The sequence below is a fragment of the Indicator indicator genome, chromosome 36 (assembly GCF_027791375.1).
Source record: "Indicator indicator isolate 239-I01 chromosome 36, UM_Iind_1.1, whole genome shotgun sequence".
Taxonomy (NCBI): domain Eukaryota; kingdom Metazoa; phylum Chordata; class Aves; order Piciformes; family Indicatoridae; genus Indicator; species Indicator indicator.
The window spans coordinates 2847309-2859856 of NC_072045.1; the positions used below are offsets into that span (position 1 = coordinate 2847309).

Here is a 12548-nt window from a genome sequence, read left to right on the forward strand (position 1 = left end):
CCAGCCCAGCCCCACACCCAGCCTGGTCCCAGCCCCTCTGTCACTCTATCCCATCCATCCCTCCCCCTGGGGACCCTCTGTCCCCCATGCTGGTGGCAGGGACCCCCCTGGCACGGCTCCATTGCCCCTCCAGACGAGACTACGCGGCCAAGGTGGAGGCGATGCGGCGCCGGTCGAGGGGCCGAGCAGCTGGGCGCAGGTGCCCCCCGTCCCGGTACTTTCTATGGGTGCTGCGTGGTTGGATTGGGGGGGGGGGGGGGATACGACACCCCCCAGGCATTGATCGGGGGAGGAGGCTTCCCTGGTGCAGCCAGCTGGGTGCTCACAGGCACCCAGTGCCATCAGCACTGCTGTCCCCAAGAGAGCAGGACCTGGGGGGGGCCTCACTCTTTGCCCTCCCCTCTTTTGCAGGAAGAGCTGAAGCCCCGCAGCCCCCAGACCCGCTCCGTGCGGGAGGCTGGGCCCCCCCTCATGCAGCTGAGCCCCAGCATTCCCAGTCCCACAGCGCCCCTTAGCACTGGGACCCAGCAGCGGCTCAGCCTCGCTGGAGTCTCACCGGATGGACGATGCCGGTGGGCACCGTGCGGCTTCATCCCACCGGATCCCACCCTGCCTCCCGACCCCACCGCATGTCCCGACCCTGCTGCTTGTCACCATCCCGTCACGCATCCCGATGCCACCGCGTGTCCCAGTGCCACCAGTGCAGCAGGAGTGGAGGGCTCACTGGCTCAGCTTTTGGGGCAGTTTCAGCCCATTCCAGGGCTTGGTTTGCTCACCGACTGCTCTAGAGTCTATCACCACATTCCCGACGTGCTCCTAGGAGCTGGCAAGACTGGGCAGGCATAATAAAAGCTGTCACCATGTGCCACCAGTCTGCCCATCCTCTTGCTACCCCCAAACCCAGCCGTGCCCCAACCCTGATCCCAGACATTCCCCCAACCCCCCAGCCCTGCTCAGGCATCCCAGTCCCTTCCAGGACCCTAACTGTGCTCTGCCACCGCTGTGCCCATTGGCTGCCAGGGCAGGACCTGCCTCCGCCGGGGACCCCACAAACCTCCGTGGGGGAGCCCAATCAGGGATGTGGGGCCGAGGTTTGGGCTTGGGGTGGGGGCACAGACAGGGCTCAGCAGCTGCTGCTGTTTTGCTGTCGCTTCCCAGCCTCTTTGCTCCTCTTTGAAGAAAGGTTTCCAGGAAAGTTGTGGATTTTCCTGCCGTGGCCACCACTGTATCCTGTGCAGAGGGCAGGCATCCGGCCCCGTCCTGCCTGCACCCCCCCCCCATGCCCCTCTCTGCCCCCCATCCAGGCTCAGGGGGGGCTGGGGAAGGTGCTGGCAGGAGGCTTGCCAGGTGGAAGTGTCTCTGGGAGGTGACCCCCTGGGCAATGGTTCTCATCTTGGAGCTCCTCAGGATGTGGATGCCACCTTGGGGGGAGGGGGGGGGGGTGGGGGTGAACACCAGCCCCATTCCCACCCCTCCATTCCAACTTGGTGGTCCCAAAGTGAGGACCCCAAATCTACAGCAGCTGAGGCCAGGGTGAAGACTGGGAAAAAGCTATTCCCATGGTTTGACCTCAACACAAGAGCCCTTGGCATGGGATGGATTAATCAGAGCCAGGAGGTTAACTGGAAAATGGGATAGAGAGAGGGGCTGGGTGGGTGAGGGCGAGGGGCTGGACACCCCATTAGTGTCCCCAGGAAGATTCAGGCAGCCCTGGGGGTTGGGCTGCTGCTGGGATCATCCAGCTGGTGAAGGCACCAACACCCTGGGGTCCTGGGATGGGGAGGGGAGAGGGGGTTCTGGCAGAGCCCCGGCAGCGTCCCCATGGTGGGGCTGGGGGGGGGAGGGGGGGCGGGGCGAGGGGGGGTGACTCACCGTTATTTGCAGCTCAGGAAGGAAACGCCAGTAGCTGAGAATGGATTTGGGACCGACACCATCCCGACCATCGCAGACACTTCCCGGTCCCCCAGGACCGCGGCGCAGCCAGCAGGCAGGAAGCAGCCAGCGGCTCGGGGTCACACTCCTGGTGTCTCCCCCCCCCGCACCCCTCAGCTCCAGCCAGCCTCTTTCCATCCCGGGCTGGGCATCCTGCAGAGCTGGGCGAGAGGGGAAAGCTCCTGGGCACAAGGCAGAACCTCCACCACAACCCAGGGCTCTCACGGGATGGGGACAGGGTGGCAATGGCCACGGGTGGGCTTTAAATATGGTCTGGGGGTGTTGGTCCTGCAGCCCAGACACTCCCTCTGTGCTCACTGCTGGTGAGGGTCTGATGAGCAGCATTGCCTCCCCCTCCCCACTCCAATCCCTGCAGCCCCTAGGATTCCTTTTCCCTGCACTGTCCTCCCCTCCATGCCCCAGTTTGTCCCCAGGTCATTCCTCACCCCCAGGCTCCCCCCTTAGCCCAGGGGACCCCAGATCTGGAGCGGGATGGGGGTGATGGCTGCAAACCCACCACTATCCATGTCCAGCTGGGGTGAGCCCCACTGGCAGCGACACTGGCAAGGGTGGCTGTCCTTGCAGGGTGCCAGGGCCACCCACACTCCATGTGCTCACCCAGGGCTTCCTCATCAGTCTGGGGACCCTGCCCACAGGCACCAAGGGCTCTGGGCTTGCCCCTTGCTCCTTTCCACCAGCAGCAGCCCACCAGGGATGTCCTCAGCAAGGGAAAGAGACCAGGAGGAGCCTCTCAAGGCCCGCAGCAGGACAGTGGCTCTGCAGGGTGTCAGCTGCAGCTTCCCACTGGTGGCTTCATCCCGTGGCATCACCCTCAGCCCACTGCCACCCTGCCTGCAAGCCAGGGCCTGCCCATGTCCTTCCCCTGCCCAGAAGGTGCAGGAGAGCAGATGTGGAGCATCAGTCCCTGTGTGCCACCAACCTGGCAAGCAGCTGGCTCCTGTGGTGACTCACATGTCACCATCCCACCACGAGGACATGGCACCAAGACCAACCTGGGGCTGCCTGGTGCCAGTGGTGGGATCCTCCTCCTCCTCCTCCTCCATCACCCAGCTGGTGAAACCTGGGACCACAGCTCACCCTGGAGACTCATTCCTTGGGCACCCCCAGTGCCTGCTCTGCCAGGGGATATTTTGAGGTGAAAATTGATCCCAGGGGGGTAGCACCAGGCCCTAGTAGAGGGAAGGGGGGGAGAGCATGATCCCAATCCCTTCCCAGAGGGGAACAATAGGTCCTGCTGCCAACAGAAGCTGCCTGGTGATAACCCGGCGGTGGGAGGCATCCGGAGCAGCAGGAAGGAGCCCAGCAGAAGGAAATATTAACTGGAGCAATATAAACACAGTGCTGGGAGCCAGCCCCACCCCACCACAAGCCCCTTGAAAGGAGCTGCCGCGGGTGGGCAGAGTGCTCAGAGCCTGGCTGGGATGGAGAAGAGCAGCTACGCCATGGCCAAGTTTGGGTTGGAAGCCAAAGAGGTGATGCCCAAGAGGGACTGTGGCTTTTACATCAAGTACATCTTCCTCTTCACCTCCCTCATCCAGTTCCTCATCATCCTGGGCTTGGTGCTCTTCATGGTGTATGGCAACGCACAGGCTGGCACCGACACACACCTGAGGACCATGGAGGAGCAGGTCCAGAACAGCTACAGCAAAATCATCACCCTCAGTGCCAGGAACCTCAACCTCACTCGCACCCTCAACGCCACCCTCAAGGACAAGCAAGGCCTGCAGGTCCTCCTCCAGAAGGTCCAGAGAGACTTGGATAAATGCAACAGCACCCAGGGTACCAACCCCATCCCCAAGGTGAGCTGTGCTTCTTGAGGAGGCAAGGAAAAGCCCCCACCCCAACACCCCCACCCCGGGGTGCTGGTGACCCACCAGTGACCAGGTTCTTGCTTCAGCCCCACGAGTGTCAGCAGGGATGGATGAGAAGGCAGGGGAGGGAGGGTAGAGCCTGCTGGTGATGCCAGTGTGCCCCAGCCCCAGGGGAGGGTCTCATGCCCAGCATCCCCGATGCAGGCACTGCTTGAGGGGGGTTCCAATCTCACAGCCCTCCTCATTGTCCCTGCCCTCTCCATCACCCATGGGGAGCAAGGTAATGGTGGGAGGGGTCCTTGTGAGATGCTCTGACCCCCTCCATTCCTCTTTCTCCTCCTTCCAACTCAGCTGCAGGAGATGATGAGGATCATCTACTTCCAGAAGACAAAGCTGGATGAGTGCCACATGACCATCAGCCTCATCAATGCCAGCTGCAACAGTAAGAGCCTCCCCCTGCTGTTTCCCAGCCCCCTGGGGACACCTCAGGGATCCATCCTCAGCTGTGCAGGGGGTCTGCCCCTCCCCAGGCCAGGCTGGGGTGTCACCCCGAGGCTGCTCAGGAAGGTGGTGGAGTTATCACCCACCTGGAGGTGTTCACTTCAGGCCGTGGTGGTGTTGGGTGGCTGGTTGGACTTGATGACCTTAAAGAGCTTTTCCAACCCAAACAATTCCAGGCTGGGTAGGAGTCATGGGGGAGGGAAATCATGCACCTCAACCCCATGTTCCTCCTCTCCCTGCAGTTGAAAAGGCTCTAGCGAGGAGCCAGCTGGACCAGACCAGCCTGACCATGAAGGAGCTGGAGGAAAACACCCGCAAAGGTGGTGCCACGCTGAGCAAAGCCACCCAGGAGCTGGAGAAGTGCCAGCAGGACCTTCTCACCGCCAGGACCGACTACAAGTCTGCAGAAACCCAGATGGATCTGCTGAAGCATGAGTGTGGCTCCCTGAGGTCTGATGTGAGCTACACCTTCCAGCGCATCAAGGACATGCTCAGCTCCTACAGCTGCAAAGCTGCCCACGACCAGGTCACTTGGCTGGCACAGAGGACAGAAGGACTCTTCCTCTGGCAGCAGGAACGGGAGACCAAGTACGTGGGGAAGAGTGTGTGTGACATGTACGTGCTCCAGTGCCGTGTCAACTGCTCTAGGGAGAAGCAGGAGCTGCTGAAGAGGCTGCAGGACCTTGAGAAGCAAGTCAAGGGCGGCCAAGAGGAGAAGAAGCAGCTGACGGCGGAGAAGGAGAGGCTCGGCAAGGAGCTGGAGGAGAAGGGCAAGGCGGCAGCACAGGCTGGGTACTTCAAGGAGCAGCTCAACATCTGCTTGGGGTCCAAGGTGAGGGAGCTAGCAGGACACAGGGAGGTCCCTGGGCACACTCCATGGGTGTGCTGGCAGAACACCAGGCTGGGCATCCTCCACCTGCACCGGAGCTTTTGCCAACTCCTCTTTGTGGCTGCTTTTGCTGTGGGTACCCTTCGGGCAGAGACAGGTTGCTGCTGCAGCACCACCACCCTAGGGTCCCCTTCACCCAGAGGTGCTGTGCTCAGCAGGGCAGGAGTTCTGAGCACCATCACTTGCTCTCCCCCACAGATGGATGTCTTCTTCGACATCACAGGCTCACGGGTGCCAGGCAGCGTGGGGCGGCCAGGACCCTTTGCCAGCACCAGCTCCTACACGGATGCCCTGAGGAACCAGGGCATCTTCGGGAACATGGGTGAGTGCTTGGGTGGAGAGGAGCTTGCTGGGGGTCACCACCCGCACCCCACCACCCCCACCCCACCAGCACTCAGCCTGGCTCAGCCCCCACTGCTCTGCCCCACCAGGGAAAATCAACGCAGAGGAGATCCAGCGCTCGGTGCAGAAGATCATGGAGCAGTACACATCCACCCTGAGGAACCCCAGGTGAGGGGTGGGACACAGTGCAGGGAGCCAGCGGGCTGAGGGAGGAGTAGGGGGGCTAGCACAGGGGCCAAGGGTCTGACTCTGCCTTCTCCCCAGTGGCTAAGAGCCGAACAGTGCACGGAGAACGGCAGTGAGGCACCCAAGGAAGAGCCCAGGAGGTGCTTGCAGCAGCACGGACGGCAAACTCTAACCGGCAGCGAGCAGCTGGCACCACCCTCATCCTCCCTCCACCCTAGGATGGGCACCAGCAGCATGGCTGGAGCTGGGGGGGGAGGTCTCCCTCCCTGTCCTCCTCCTCACCTCTTCCCCCCCCCCCCCGCATGCACCCGCACGGTTGGCAGCTGTGAATACAACTGAGCACCGCCGTGACTCGCCACGAGTGTGACATCCACGGGAGGACACAGCCGGGGCTGGGAACATCCCGTCCTGGCTTCCCATGCGTGAGGGCCGAGAGAGTGGGAAGCCCTTGGCCGCCGAAGTCCTGGCAGCTCCATCCTGCCACGGGACCCCTCGGACGCGCCAAGGCGCGGGGCCAGGGCGCCGCGGTGGGCGCAGGAGGCGGCGATTAATCACCGCCTGCCGCTCGCTGATTTACAGCCTCGCTTCCCGCTGCTTCCTGGCCGGAGCAGCTCTTCCTGCCCGCCGGGCTCCCCGCACGCCATCTCCCACCGCCAGCACCTCGCTGCTGGCACGTAGCGTTCCCAGCGTGTCCCAGTCCCCGTCCTGCACCCCCCAGGTCCTGTTTGGGTCCCCATGGTCACCTCCATCCCCCTCCTGCACCCCTAGATCTTATTTGGGTCGCCACAGTCCCGTCCATCTCACAGCCCCAGATTTTATTAGGGGTCCCACAATCCCCTCCCTCCGCATCCCACACCCCCAGGTCCTATTCAGGTCCCTCCTGTCCTCATGGCCCTTTCCATCCCCATCCTGCATCCCTAGGTACTCTTTGGAACCCCACAAGTCCCCTCTGGGTCCCCAGTGCCACAATCCCCCATGGGGTACAGGCACCACCACCCTCTGCTTCCCAAGGATGGGTTTGGGTCCCCCTTGTCCCTTCCTAGCCCTTGGCAGCCCCTGGTGCTGGGGTGACAAAGAGGGGCCCTGCTGTCCCCACTGCATTGGGGCTGGGGGAGACCTGCTCAGCACCAGAGGATCTCCACTATAAATAATCTGGGAAGACACCAGGAGCTTCCAAAGCCTGGGAGCCCCAGCTGGGGAGGGGGAGAGTAGAAGGGCTGCAGAGCCCAGAGCTGCCCAAAGGTGCCAGGTGGGTGGAAGAGAGGGGGGGGGAGGGGGAGCCCACAGCTCTCCAGGCTGGGAGTGCCCAGATGGATCCATTAGGATGCTGAACTCCACAGCCCCTGTGTCACAGCTCAGGGTGGGGATGCCCCAGGGAGTGGGGAAGCCTGAGGTGGCTTTTCCCTTCCCGTGGTTACAGCTCCTTGTTTGTCCTCCTGGCCAGGAAACCTCTCCCAGTGGGTTTTTTTTTTTTTTTTTCCCATGTCTGGGGCTCAGGCTGTGCTGTCCCCAGCCAGGAAAACTGTGTCCCAGCACTGGGAACCAGGGAGGGGGACACCAGAGCCAGCAGAAGGCACCATGGTTTAATGCCAGCACCCAGCCAACCACCCTCTTGCCCAAGGTCCTTGATGCTGGTGGCACCACAAGCAGGGCAGCACCTCCTCGTTGTGCCCCTCACTTGCCAATGCAGAAGTCCCTGAAGATGATGTCCAGGACCTCCTCAGCACCCACGTGCCCGGTGATCCGGCCCAGGTGCCGCCGTGCCAACCGCAGCTGCTCAGCTGCCAGCCCCAGATCATGCTGGCACTCCTGGTGGTACCGTGCCAGGGCTGTGGCACAGTTGCCCAGGTGAAGGCTGTGCCGGCTCTGCGTCAGGCTGGGTGAGCCTGCCAGGGGGTCTCCACACCTTGAAGGGTAGGTGGGGGGGGGTTGTGTTTAAAACCAGCCTGGAGTACACCCCAACCAAAGCCAGGAGGGGTGGTTGGTGTGTCCCCCAGTGCTCCCCCTGTACTCACAGCTGTGCCAGCTGCTGTGCCAGCAGCTCCAGGAGGTGGTCAAGCCCCTCGCCTGTCTTGCAGGAGAGGAGGGTGGTGGGGGGCATCGAGTCCCCTTGGGCACAAGTGGCACGCAGGGCTCCCTCAGCCCCCCGCAGTAGGTCAGATTTATTGAGCACCAAGATGCAGGGAGGGGCAGTGGGGGGCAAAAAGGACCCCAGGGCATCCCCCAGGCCCATTGGCTCACTGGGCACTGCAGTGGCATCCAGCACAGCCAGCACCAGGTCTGCTTGCTGCAGGCTGGAGAGGCAGAGGGGGTGGCAGGGTAGGGCAAGGGGCCATATCCTGCCACCTGGCAGCTACCCCAGAGTCTGTAGCAGGGGGGTACCCCCCCGGCCTGCCACCCCCAGCCCCAGTCTCACCGGTCCCGTGCACGGCTGACCCCCTCCTGCTCCACAGGGTCGGTGGCATGGCGGAGCCCAGCTGTGTCACTCAGCACCAGGGGGTACCCCCCAATGTCCAGGGCCACCTCCACTACGTCCCGCGTGGTCCCTGCCACTGGTGACACAATGGCTGCCGGGCGCTGGCCTGTGGAGGGGGGGACACCACACAGGGCTCAGGGGATGATGCCAGGGACCCCCCCACTGCGCTCTTGGCATTGGTGGCTGCCATCCTCAGCAAAGGGGACTCCTGTCCAGGACCCCCCCCCCAAAACCCCACTCACACAGCAGGTTGAGCAAGCTGCTCTTGCCCACGTTGGGGGGGCCGGCAATGACGGCATGGACCCCTCCCCGCAGCAGCTCCCCACGGCGCCCATCCTGCAGGTGGGCACCAATCTCCTTCTCCACGGCCTGCACGGTGGCAGCCACTGTGGGCAGAGATGTGGCAGTGTTAGGGGTAGGGGCACAGCAAGGACACAGTGTCCCACGACACCCCCCCCCCATTTGGCCACCCCACCAGCCCTCACCACCTTGGGACAAGATCTCTTCCTCCACGTTGTCATCCTCACTGAAGTCGATGTAGGCTTCAAGGTGGGCAAGAGCCTGGGAACAGGGGGAGGGTCAGCAGGGACAATCCAGACTGGAACAGGCTGTGGCTGCCCTCTCCCTGGAGGTGCTCAAGGCCAGGCTGGTGGTGCCTTAAGCAACCTGGGCTGGTGGGAGGTGTCCCTGCCCATGGCAGGGGGTTGGAGCTGGTTGATCTTCAAGCTCCCTTCCTCCCCAACCCATTCCATGACTCCTGGCCAAAAGCCACCAGGTGCCAGCAGGGGGACCCAAGCGGCCAGATCCAAATCTTGCCACCTCACCTGGGTAAGGGTCTCGCTCCAGTGCTGGTAGAGCTGACCCAGCTCCCCCTCCATCTGCCTCAGCGCCTGCCGCCGCTGCGCCTCCGTCTCTGCCCGGATCAGGTCACCCAGGCCCTCGGCTGCGGTCAGGTCCAGCTTGCCCCGGCGGAAGGCTCGGCGAGTGAACTCCCCGGGCTCGGCGGGACGGAGCCCGGGCAAGCGCCCTGCCAGCCCCGGGGTGAGCCCCCCAGACCCAGCCTAGGGGCACCCACCCCGAGGGGTAGGATCTGAGGGACGGGAGGAGGCTCACCCAGCGCCCGCAGCACTCCGCTCACCACCGCCGGTCCCCCGTGCACGTGCAGCTCGGCACAGTCCTCCCCGGTGAAACTCTGAGGACCTGCGGGGTTGGGGTAGGGCTTGGATGGGCACCAGGGCAGGGCTTGCAACAAGATGCCCTCTGGGGACCAGGACATCCAGCAGACATTGAGACCCCTTACTGGGCACCAAGAGCCCCCCAACACTGGGAACCAAGGTCTCTCACCAAGCACTAAGACCCACAGTGAACACCAAGAGATCCACCGTGCACCACGATTCCTGACCGGGCATGAAAACCTGATGCCAACCTCACCTCTAAACCAGACGACGAGTCCGCGGTCGAGAGTCTCGGCGGTGGTGGGGTCCCGGATGCGCCGCAGGGCCAGGACGCGGGGTGGGGGCAGTTCGAGGTGCCCGGTGAGGCTCTGCAGTGCCCCACGGCTGCCCGGCCCGCTGGCACGGATGACGGCAACCCCGCAGCGGCCATGCCCCGAGGAGAGGGCGAAAATGGTATCCCCCCAGGCCGCGGAGCTCAGGTGTTGTGCCCACCTGCAGCGGGGCAGCAGCCTAGAGAAGAGGTGCAGGGGTTAGGTTATGGAGGAGGCAACCGCTCCACACATGCCCCCAGACAGGGCAGAGAGGGCACAGGGATGCACACAGACCCGCCCCCAAATCACCCCCGGGACCCCTCTGTGTGCAGCCCACACCTTAAGCAGGCTCCCACTGGGCCCTGGGATGCAGACCTCTCCCTACGCCCCCCAAGATGCTGGGGTGCACCCCCTGCACCCCTCCCCATCCCCCCTGGCTCAGGAGCCCCCTCCCTGGGTGCCCGCACCTCGGCCAAGCCGCGCTCAGGGCCCCGCTCAGCGCCATCAGCCTTGGGGCCACCCTCGTGCTGCGGTGCTTCAGCGCAGGCGCCTAGACCCGCCCACCCGCGCACGTCTATTGGCTCGCTCCTACGGGAGGGCGGGCTTTATGTCCAGCGCTCATCTCTGATTGGTTAGAAGCAGCCATGACCCCACTCCGCTGACGCTCCGAGCCGTTCGCTTCCGCCCGGCGACGGTGGGTTTGGCACTGTCTATTCCTTTCTGTTTCCCACCCCCAGAGGGGGGTCCCTGCTTGTCTTCCCCAGGCAGGCAGTACTGCTAGGCTGTAGCCCCCTGTCCGTTCCCGAGAGGCTCTACTCGCCCCCCACCCTTGCTCCGTTGCAGCGTGTTGGGGTGCAGCGTGCCCCCCTTCCTGGTGCAGCTGGAAACCTCAGACCCCCGCCTCGGCTGCACCCTAAAAATAACTAGCGCTGCAGGACCCGAAACTTGTGGGGGTGAGGGGGTGAGTCCGTGTCCGGAGATGGGGGATGTGGGACAGCACTTGATGACCATGGAGACAAAGGCACTGGAGCGGGGAGGGACGAGCAAGCGGCGTGGCCGGGATGCAGGAATCCCTAGGATGCAAGCACCTCTAGGATGCAGGCAGGGATGCTGGAGCCCCCAACATTTGCTCCCTGTGCTAAATCCCCTAGACCCTCGACTCCCTCCATGCTCTGTATGCTGAGCAGCCCGAGGAGGAGACCTAGTGAGGAGAAGCTCCAGTTTTGGGGCTGGGGTGGGTAGTATCCCCATGGGGGCTTTTGGGGTCCTCAGGTGCACTCACTCCATACCCACAGCCCTTCAGGGTTCCAGGCCAGAGTCCAGGTCACCCCCTCCGCACCCTGGGGTGCAGAAGCTTTCCTTGTGCCCCTTCCTTTCCCCCACTGCGGAGGGACTCAGACTTCCCCTCCCCAGCCAGCAGCTGGGGGGTCCCAGGAGGGTTGTGAGGGGTGGTTCAGGTTCTGCTGGACCCCCTGCGTGGGTGTGGGGTGCACTGTATGCCCAGCCAAGACTGGGAGAGTGGCCAAGCCTGGCCTGGGAAATGTGCCAGCCTGTGTGTGTGCCCCCCCTTGCTCCAGCTGCCAGAGGAGGGGACAGCTCCTCGTCTCACCCTTCATCAGTGCTGGCACCCAGCCCCTGCCCCAAAATAGCTGCGGGTGTGTGTAAAGCTGGGGGAGCGGGGGAAGCAGGACCTGGCACAAGGGATCCCTCCCGCCCCTGAAATAGACTCTGTCTGGGCTGTGCTGCACACCATGAGCCTGCAGCCCTGTGGGGGGATTTGGGTGGGGGTCCCCCTCTGAGTGAGCAGGGCTGGAGTCTTTTTGGGAGGCAGGGAGGGAAGAGGAGGACTCCCCAAAAGGTCAGGCAAGGAGAGAGGCAGCAGTGTGGCCCTGCTCGGGTTACCAGGATCCCCCCTGCTGCTCTGGGAGCTCCAGGGAGCAGCCTGAGCCTTAGGACTGGCACCGGGCTGGGGTGGGAGAGGGCACCAGGGAGGTTTAGGGGGGATGTGGGGCAGCCCCAAGGAGGAAGTGGGGGTCTAGGGGGTCAGTCTCTGGAGTATGGGCAGGATAGAGGGGGGGTGAAGGTGGAGGGGGTAACCCAGGGTGGGATGGGGAAGATGCTGGGGGTGTGAGGCTGTCCCGAGTTAGGGGGTGAGATGCTGGGGATGTGGGGCAACCCTGGGGAGGGCAGGATGGTGTCTAGAAGGCAGATGTGGGGGGCAGGCAGCAAAGAGGAGGGGGACGAGGATGCAGGGGCCAGCTTGGGGAACACAGGGGAGGTCGAGGATGCTAGGACGTGGGGGTAGCCCCGGGGAGGAGGGAAAGGAGGATGCTGGGGCCATGAGGATAATGAGGATGATGAGGATGTGGGACGCTCCCGAGAGTGGGGAAATGCTGGGGATGTGGGACACCCCCGGGAGGCAGGGGTGATGATGGGGGGGGTGGGGGGCTTTACTGGGGCCATGGGGCAGCCCGGGGGGGGATATGGGACAGCTCCACTGCCATGCCGGGGGGGGGGGGGGGGCGGATAGTGGGGATGTGGGGTGGTCCCGTGGGGCTGGTCGGGAGTGATGATGAGGAGGAATGATGCCGGGCAGCCCCGGGGACGGGGGGTGGCCGTGGGTGATACTGGTTATTGTTTCCCCCCCGCTCTGTTTCCCCGCAGAACCCCCCCACGGGGCGCGGCCGGACACGCGTGGCCGGTGCGACGGGCGCTGGGGAGCCGGCGGCGCCCAACCAGACAATTAAAGGGGCCGGGAGCTGCTCGCTCCCTCTGCCGCCTTTGTCCCTCCCTTCCTCCCTCCCTCCCTCTCTCCGTCCCGGTGGCACCGGCATCGGCACCGAGCCCGGAGCCGCTGTGGCCCCCATGTACCGATCCCCGCCACCGGATCCCCGCGGAGCCCCG

General features: G+C 64.0%; 2 protein-coding genes across 2 annotated transcripts; one reads left to right on the plus strand and one right to left on the minus strand.

Moving 5' to 3' along the window:
* The first annotated feature begins 3374 nt into the window (after window positions 1-3374).
* On the plus strand, window positions 3375-6360 carry PLVAP (plasmalemma vesicle associated protein). Its single transcript, XM_054396062.1, has 6 exons — window positions 3375-3752; window positions 4116-4206; window positions 4508-5097; window positions 5353-5458; window positions 5586-5664; window positions 6153-6360. The coding sequence occupies exons 1-6, from the start codon at window positions 3375-3377 to the stop codon at window positions 6358-6360; spliced, it is 1452 nt and encodes a 483-aa protein (XP_054252037.1).
* Window positions 6361-7336: 976 nt separating this feature from the next.
* GTPBP3 (GTP binding protein 3, mitochondrial) lies at window positions 7337-12511 on the minus strand. The gene is made up of 10 exons (XM_054396063.1): window positions 12273-12511; window positions 10083-10232; window positions 9590-9843; window positions 9272-9358; window positions 8983-9185; window positions 8647-8719; window positions 8401-8544; window positions 8099-8264; window positions 7698-7976; window positions 7337-7588 (listed from the first exon to the last, which is right to left on the minus strand). The coding sequence occupies exons 1-10, from the start codon at window positions 12509-12511 to the stop codon at window positions 7357-7359; spliced, it is 1827 nt and encodes a 608-aa protein (XP_054252038.1). The 3' UTR covers window positions 7337-7356.
* Between the last annotated feature and the right edge of the window lie 37 nt (window positions 12512-12548).

Bases quoted from the DNA above. Each gene is read 5' to 3' on its own strand.
- PLVAP (XM_054396062.1), top strand. From the start codon at position 3,375: ATGGAGAAGAGCAGCTACGCCATGGCCAAGTTTGGGTTGGAAGCCAAA. The intron at 3,753-4,115 runs GTGAGCTGTGCT...CTTCCAACTCAG, and splicing joins GTACCAACCCCATCCCCAAG to CTGCAGGAGATGATGAGGAT. The intron at 5,098-5,352 runs GTGAGGGAGCTA...TCTCCCCCACAG, and splicing joins ACATCTGCTTGGGGTCCAAG to ATGGATGTCTTCTTCGACAT.
- GTPBP3 (XM_054396063.1), bottom strand. From the start codon at position 12,511: ATGGGGGCCACAGCGGCTCCGGGCTCGGTGCCGATGCCGGTGCCACCG. The intron at 9,844-10,082 runs GCCAGGGGGGAT...CCTCTTCTCTAG, and splicing joins CCCAGGGAGGGGGCTCCTGA to GCTGCTGCCCCGCTGCAGGT. The intron at 9,359-9,589 runs GTGAGGTTGGCA...CCAACCCCGCAG, and splicing joins ACTCGTCGTCTGGTTTAGAG to GTCCTCAGAGTTTCACCGGG.